This window comes from Dipteris shenzhenensis, chromosome 21, assembly GCF_047967505.1.
Source record: "Dipteris shenzhenensis isolate YYH24624 ecotype China chromosome 21, Dip_SZ_1.0, whole genome shotgun sequence".
Classification (NCBI taxonomy): Eukaryota; Viridiplantae; Streptophyta; class Polypodiopsida; order Gleicheniales; family Dipteridaceae; genus Dipteris; species Dipteris shenzhenensis.
The window spans coordinates 40108137-40116573 of record NC_141616.1 but is presented as its reverse complement, the minus strand read 5'-3'; the positions used below and the strand labels follow the sequence as shown (position 1 = coordinate 40116573).

Genomic DNA, 8437 nt, shown 5'->3' with positions numbered 1-8437 from the left:
AGGGAAAAAAAGGGTTAAATTAGAAAAAAAGGTGAAGATAAAAAAGGAAGTAAGAGGTAAAAGTCTAGGAATAAACTGAAACAAAATTAATGTGAAAAACTACGTAGGAGAAAAATAAACAATTGAAAATAAGAAATAATTTAAAGTGAAAAATTTAAGAAAAGACGTGAACTAACAGGAAAAAAATATGGAAGAATAAGAGATTTAGGAAAATAAAGAAAAATTAGGAGAAGTTTTAGGAAGGAAAATTAATTATGGACAATTAGGCAAAAATTAGGGAGAAATAATTAGGAAAAATTTAAGGAGATATAGAAAGAATGGGCAGAAAATAGGAAAAAATTGGGGAAATTAGGAAAGAGTAGGGAAAATTAGGAGGGAGAAAATAAGGGAACGGGGAGGGATGTAAGGATTTTTTTGGGGGAATTACAAAAATTTAGGAAAAATGAGGTTAAACAGAGAAAAGTAGGTAAACATGGATTTTTAGAAGAAAGAGAGGGGAGAGAGGGGTAGAGAGAGAGCGAGGGAATAATTCTAGAGAGAGAGAGAGAGGGAGAGAAAGGGGGAAGGTAGTTTTAAAAGGGTTTTCGAGGGATTATAAAGGGAAGGAAAAGTAATTAGTATGGTCAAAAGGAAAAAAGGGATAGTATGTGTGTGTGTGTACGTGCGCTCTTTCACTCATGCGCATGTGCACTTATCCTTTCTTCGGTCCACATGATTTCAAAGATTAGTTGATGAACCCTATCGATTTAGGCTTGGGACCAATCTTCTCCCTTAAGCATGAAGAAATTATATGAGCAAAGACCAATTAGATTCTTCTCATATTGGAAATAAAATAAAAATGAGTCCAATGTATATGAAAAAGCACTTGGTTTCTTCTCTAGTTGGAGTAAGGATGAGACAATTCCACCATTGGCTGTCCCACTGATCGCATTTTCGTAGGTCTGACACACAATCCAAGTGAGGGCAGTAGTCCGCCCATCACAATGGATTGGGTCAGACTACTGCCCTAGTTTAAATAATATTCATTAAGAAAAAATGGAATGATAAATTATCACAATCACAAAGCAAGTATAATAGCCATTTCTTATGGGTCATCTTTTTCTTCCAAGAAAGGAACCTTCTATTAATGCTTGAAAGACTTCATACAAAACAGCAGTCCTGAAGGTGCTGAGTATGCAAAAACCAAGAAAAGGCTGAAAGAAAAATCCGGCCTCCTATCCAGAGAAACCCAGCTCACTGCCTAGGGGATCTCTGGTACAAGGGCTAACAGCCAGGTGGGGGGACTATACAACTAGTGAATCCCTCGTGGAGTGAAGATGTAGAAAACTCCTGTAGGCCAAGCCTTGCAGAAAAGAGCATGCCTCTTGATAGTTGCTCTAGAGCCTGGAGTCCCACGCTCCCAGGTGGAGCATAGAGTGTAGATGATATCTTGCTAGATGGCGACCAAGGTAGCCGAGGGTGGAACCGGCATCATGAGACTACAACGAGACACCCAAATGTTCCACGTAGTGATACTGGGGCTACCACCTCCCAAACACTATCCTCCGGAGGAGAAGGGGGAGTTGGGCTATCATGAAGGATTGCCTCATGGAGCACTATCCTCTGAATGCTCTGACCCTATATTTGGTAGGCTGGGGAGATCTCACCAATCTGTCCTCCCTTAGTCAACCAGGCCACCATCCCCTAGGTGTAGTCCCTTTGAAGACTCTGCATACGGGTCATGATCCTGATGGCTCCCATCCAGGTCCTCGCTGCTGCTATACGATAGCTCCAAAGGCAGTGCGGGATTGTCTCTAGGAAACTAGCAAAGTAGCAATGGCATTGCCTGTCCACTCGCATCTGCTCCAACCATGGCTCGATGGGCAAGCCTCTATGGGCGGCTAGCCAGAAGAAGTAGGATGTCTTCCTTGGCCACAAACTAGACCATAACCGCATCCAAAACTTGGAACGAACATCCCAAGGCACTCTCTGGGTCACCCAATGCCGCTCCCTTGAGGGGGTCCACTTTGAAGAGTCCATCTGAAGCCTCCTGCCAATATGTGTGGTGTAGGAAAAGAAGGGCACCTCGTCCATCTGCTCGGCAAGGCCACCCCTAGAGGACCATAACCACTCTCCAGGATCCTAGTGGACCTCCCTCAAGGGTCTACCCTCCCACAGCCAGAGGCACCATCTGGGGGCGATACTAGGAGGGTCAATGTGCCGTTCCTTCCCCAAACGTCCCACCACTCTGCCAGTGAATCCCATCAAGACTCCCATCCATCTCAGGGTCTCTCTCAGTGAGTGGATGGAGTATGCCTCTAGGTCCTACACGGAAGAAGCTGGTGTGCGTGTTGCCTCACTGCATCATCATCCTCAAGGGGACACTAGTATGAGAAAACTGCCCCAACTAAATGCTATCCCTCCAAACGCGAAGTCCCTCCCACCAGGACTTAGGGACGGCTAGGTCAATCTCTCTCATCTGCTACCCTATCCCTCGCAGATGCGTTATGCTGCCAAGCCTCGCCTCTGCCTCCATGGGTAGTTTGCTCCATCTTCCAAAAGACCTGGCTAGATGACTGTCCCACTGTGCCCAACCAATGTGAGTTCACTGCCCGAGCATACGCCCCTCCTAATCTCTGATCTCTGGGTCCCACATAAGGGGTTGACACTCAAACTCCTCTTTGCATCTGGGCGGAGCATGAATGAGACCCCCTGCTAGTCTTGGCTGGACCCTGTGAAGGCTCCTCATCAAGGGGGAACCATTCCTTGCTATAAGGGGGGCCTCTGAGAAGATCCATCTGTGTGAAAGCTGCCACAGTCCTCCGATGTGTGGGGTGTTCCTTCGAAGCCCTTGCTATAAGAGGAGCTTCCAAGGCTTTGCACCTGGGGTGAGGTCGTGAACAACCAACTTGCCTAGGAGGGCTCTGCTTTGCACCTTCTGAAAGAGCCGATTGTAAAAACCTATGGTCAGGTCTAATATCTCATGCAGGTTAGTGTGCATGATGCCTTGCAAATCTCGGAGACACTGTAGCTGTGTGCCTGTTGATCGGGCCTCAGTGGTCTAAAAAAACTACTTCGTCATCGTGTCCCCTGCTATACCCACCAAGCCCGAGAAGAGTGATAGGAGAACTCAGACCGCCGAATCTTTGTGTCCTGTAGCTCAAGGTGAGTGCTGTTGAACCTGTCGCTAAGCCACTGAGAACCTGGGTCCTGCTCCCCGAGCCGTTCTATGGAGGCGATGTCTCTCCTCAAAGCCCGCTCATGCTCCTGAAGAGTCCTCCTCTGCCTAAGGGTGTGAGCTTGTATTCCTCTCTGCTCCTTTGGATCGCATCGGCCACCCACAAAGCCCAGCCCTCGCATGGTGTCCTCTCTGACTGCTCCCAAATCTCTACCATGACCTATTGGATCTCCTCGTCCTATAGGAGGTCCTTTGGAATGTGGACCCCCTTTCTGGGGAAGACCTCTACAGGGCTGATCTAAGTGAAGTACTACCGGATAGTGGTCTGACATCGTGGTACCTACTAGAATCCCCATAGAGCCGCTTTTGTACAGTGCCCATCCAGCCCCCAACGTAGAAATGGTCTAGTCTCTCAAGCAGTCCATCGTGTCTCCTCTGTCCGAAAGAGAAGAGGAGGCCACACCCTTATTTTACAAATTTGATGACACAACTCCATACACCAATTTTTATACATTTTGGGTAGAGGCTAGCACTAGGTCGAGCCATAGATTCTGTATGAGGTGATCTTTAGATTTTGGTCACACCTATGGACTACCCATAGGCCATGGAAGATTTCATATTTCTTCTAGATGGTGGACTATGGATGTTTGCCCATTGGTCCCACATGCGTAGATGGTAGATATGCCAAGCATTGTGTGGATAGAGATATGGAGACGATTCAACATTATCTTAGGAGCGGCCCCACATTATAGAGGATTTGGATGGGTGCCCTCCTGATTGTTGCTAGAATATAGAGAATGAAGTAGGACTTCGCTTGGGGATAGTTGCTTGGCTAACTAAGGTGGGTCATGCCTTCTCCATCGATCTAGCCTCTACAACTTACTAGTAAGTTGGTGGTTCTTGTAGATAGAGGCTCAGGATGCGATGCCTCCTTCCCAACAACCCTCTATGCCATCACCAGAGGGCAATTTATTAGAGACAATGTCCAACATCAGTGCTTGGAGCATTTGGGTTGCTTGCAACAGTTTTGTGATGGGTGGCTAGTAGGCTCCCTCGATAGCCACCCTAGTTGCCATCTACTAGGACATTGTCTACACCTTGCACACCATATGGGAACGTGGTACATCATGAAATTAGGCGATCGTTGAGAGACAGACATACTTCTGCAAGGCTTGTCTTATAGGTGGCTTTTATGTAATTATGAAGCAAGGCACTATTTGTACATATTGTCCTCTATCCTTGTTGCTAGCCCCTGTTTCATAGATTCCCTAGGTGGATTCTTTAAATATAGGCCAACTAACGACCGGTTTCTTTTCGTAGCATTTCTTCCAAGATCAACAACCCATGCTTGACTAATTTGTATAGTTGTTTTCAAGCATTAATCGAAAGCTATTTTCTCTGGAAAGAATTAGCCATATTGTGATTAGCAATGAACTAGCCATACTCTTCACTCTTCACTCATGTTGCATCAACATTTCCCATTAGACTGAGGGAGGTCTAAATGTCAATGTATTGTCTGGGTAAACCCTCAGAGTGCCAAGTCCTCAGTTGAGTCACATTAGCAACCTCGCTAGGGATTTTTGATGAGCTCGCCACCACTAGTTCATCAATGACTCTTTCCACTATTTGGGACCTATACAAATGGTAGGGGTTTTTTCTGTGGAAAGAAAGAAGGCTAACACAATGATTAGGGTCTATGATATTAAAAAAAGGATCATTTCTTGATTTGTGCATGTTATCCTTGTGTAGGGGCCATGCTAATCTTCTATGTATTGTTCCAATTCACTGATGCAAGAGTCACTTTTTGATGAGCTATCCATTGGTTCATCAATTCTATCTCATAGTCTTTTTGTTTACTATGCATTGTCATTATTAGGAACGTGAATCATCTTGCGAGTCATCTCCCAAGTTTTGAGATGTCTAGTTTTGAGCTTTAACCTATACATCTCTGATTGCTTAAAAACTTGAGAGATTACTTCCATTCGCCATGTTTCCGAAATGCCTAAAGAGAGAATTCACATCCTTGTAGTGATTTACAATGACTCCTTTTAATGTGCATCAATGACCGCAATAAACTTGAAGTAGATGAGTTAAGGAATCCCAACGCCTTTGGATTTGCTTTGTAGGCGGCATCTACAAAGTTCTTTTACATACAACAACTAATAAAGGTACAAATACAAAATGCATTAAAGATACTTACAAATTACGAAGGGGAGGGGGGACACGTGGGATGAGAGGTGCAAGGTGGATGTGGGAACACGACTATTTCAAATTTGAAATTAAAAGCAAAAGAAATTGATAAAAGGGGGGGGTCGTCCCCTCTAAAGAGACCTGGTTAAAGAAGCAAATATAAGTAGAGCACATTCTTTCCGATTCCCCTCAGCTTCCCTTTGCTCCCTCCGCCTTCATTTTCTTATGGCCTTCCTCACCTCTATTTGTTCTCGCCCTCCGCTTCCTCCCTCATCCCCCCCACTTCCCTTCCCCATCTCCTCTCGCCTCCATCTCTCCCTCCCCTCTCCTTCCTCCACCCCCCCGCCCCTCCCTTTCTCGTTCCTCAGTCGCTCCCTCCCCCTCCTCCCTCCCGCTCGCCTCCTCCTCTTGAAGCCTTCCAGAATGGCTGGCGTTGCGTCTGCTGCCGCTGTGGCTGAGAAGAGCATCCATGCTTTCACTGTCAAGGTAATGGGCTCTCTGGTTATTGCCGTCGTGTTCTACATCAGATTCCTACGTGAAATTTTTCTTGGGCTCGAAGCATATGAAGTGCCCCGACTTGGCTACAGGATATTGATGGTAAGGACGTGAGCTTGAGCAAGTACAAAGGGAAGGTTCTTCTGATTGTGAACGTAGCCTCTCGCTGGTAAGTTTTTATCATGGTTAGCATTTTCTGCCATCCTGCTTTCCATTTTCTACATTTTGCAATAATATGCATTTTGCCTTTCGTGCAGTGGTCTCACCACATCGAACTACAATGAGTTAGCTCAGCTTTACAGCAAATTGAAGGGTCAAGGTAAGAATGTGGAAGCTTGCCCAGGTTTTGATTGAGTGTCGTTCGCAATCAGAATTTGCTTTCGATCAGTCATGTTGACTGAGTACATGCCGTGCCCCACGCCTTCTTAAATTCTATATAATTGTGAATAGGGGCAGACATATCTTTATACGTTGGGCCTTTTTGGTGTTGATTGCTATTCCTTACTAACATATCACATGTTTGATAAGTACCCCATAAAAAACTGTAAACATGTGCTCCTGAGAGGCAATTGCATCAGTTTTAAATATCTCAAATTACATGTCATAGTTGTGGTCAACGTCATAGAATTTGAACTCTTAGATAGAAATCTTCCAAAGGATTCATTCATGAACAGTTGACAAGTTCTAGATGTGCTACAAGCCCAAAATTGATGACATAATAAGCAAAAATTCCAAACAACAAGACGGTGGTGGCTTTTAGTTTATCCTCACTTGCGATAGCCAATAAACAATCCATAAAACTATAAAGCTCCCTTCTTGTGATCGACTAAAATTTTTGATTGATCAAGGGAAGATAACAATTTACAGTAGCTTTATGTATGTCTCTAAAGTCTATGTATAGTCTTACAACATCCAATACTTTCTTAGACAATTATATAACATTTCTGACTCTGGTCATGTGTTGTCCGCAGATTTTGAAGTATTGGCATTCCCATGCAATCAATTTGGGGGACAGGAACCTGGTAGCAACCAGCAGATCAAAGAGTTTGCATGTTCAAGATTCAAGGCCGAGTACCCTATTTTTGATAAGGTTCGTTTCCATACTTCTGTCTGTCTGTTCTCGTTTTTGTCTTCTCGTTATTCCTTCTTATGTTTCTCTAACTTTTCTCAGGTTGAGGTCAATGGCAGTAATGCTGCACCAATTTACAAGTTTCTCAAAGCAAGTAAAAGTTCGGGGCTTCTAGGAACGCTGCTTGGCGACAATATAAAATGGAACTTTGAAAAGTTTCTAGTTGATAAAAATGGTCAGGTGGTTCAGCGATATGAGCCTACTACTTCTCCCCTGAAAATTGAGGTGAGATCACTTCTCGATATGCCTAGTTTCTGTCCGCGCCAAAGCAGCAATGATTTGAAGTGTTTCTAGCCTTTTTAATAAAAGCAACCCTGTAGTTCAATAGTTGCTCTGTCTTGCTGCTTCTTTCCTCCCTTTTTGTCACACTAAACCACTGAGTATCTATCTTTGGAAGATGTAAGGAAATATGTGAAGCATGTATGATTCCTTCTTTAGATAACTAGCTCCGCTCTTGATGAAGATTAAGTGTCCTATCACAGCCATAAGTTGAAGCCTTTGTGTTCAGCCTACCTTATTGCCCATCATTGTGGAACATAGGGCTTCCAATTCACTACCAGCTCTCTTGTACTATTATTGGGACTCACGCATTCCTTCCTGTTTTAGCTTGAGCTAGAAGTATAGAATACACTAAAAAACATAACATGGGGAACTGAAGCAATACCAGCTGTCTGTGCTATGGTTACTTGAACTCTTGCGTGTAGCTTACTGTTATTCCTTGGAAGTAAAAGTTGTAGAGTACATACGTGACATAATATGGTGAATTGAGTGTGATAATGATAATTGTTTTTTGTGTCATTTTTTCAGGATGACATCAAGAAACTCTTGAGTGCCTGATTGCCTGGCACAGGGAGGTATATTTCCAGAGGATACCATCATGCAGCTGCGGTTTTTTCAATCTACTAGGAGGCAATTTGAGCCTCCAGCATAGCATCTGTTTCCGGAATTGGACAGTGTGCTTGTACATGATGTAGTAGTATGGACTCCTTTGTGAATATCCACTAAATAAAATTGTGCCCAAAAAATGTTTCTTGAACATCTCGTTAATTAGTTTCAACCCTTTCCTATTATGAAAATTCTCTTGGCCTGATCTTTCTTCTTTGGATATTCATGGCAATTCTTGGAAATCGAATCACTATTAACTGTAGCCTTTTGAGTCTACCCAATGGGCAGGTATGAAAACTGTAGCCTTTTGAGTGTACAGAAAGTGCTAGAGTGATTGTGTAAATGATGTTGCTGCTTTCTGTAATTGTATGAATTCAGTAATGTGCTTGTCAAATAAAAACATTGATGTGAGGAGGCAAGTTGTACAGGTGATGTTGAACGATCACACAGGTGAGGAGGGAAGTTATCTAGGTGATGTTGTGATCACATGTCTCCAAACAGCAGAAAAAGACAATTCCGAGGCATGTGGCATGCATTTGATGGGACGTTGTATAGGTGATGTTGAAGGATCACATGTCTCC

At 43.9% G+C, this 8437-nt stretch overlaps 1 protein-coding gene and 1 non-coding gene across 2 annotated transcripts; one reads left to right on the top strand and one right to left on the bottom strand.

The window, feature by feature from the left end:
• Positions 1 to 4860: 4860 nt before the first annotated feature.
• Positions 4861 to 4962, bottom strand: LOC147888854 (U6 spliceosomal RNA). Its single transcript, XR_015543078.1, has one exon. It is a non-coding gene; the product is annotated as a U6 spliceosomal RNA (small nuclear RNA).
• A 522-nt stretch (positions 4963 to 5484) lies between these two features.
• Positions 5485 to 8038, top strand: LOC147888853 (putative phospholipid hydroperoxide glutathione peroxidase). Its single transcript, XM_087392281.1, has 6 exons — positions 5485 to 5833; positions 5935 to 6011; positions 6100 to 6161; positions 6814 to 6932; positions 7014 to 7196; positions 7779 to 8038. Exons 1-6 carry the CDS (start codon positions 5573 to 5575, stop codon positions 7806 to 7808), a joined length of 732 nt encoding a protein of 243 aa, XP_087248407.1. The 5' UTR covers positions 5485 to 5572; the 3' UTR covers positions 7809 to 8038.
• The last annotated feature ends 399 nt before the right edge of the window (positions 8039 to 8437 follow it).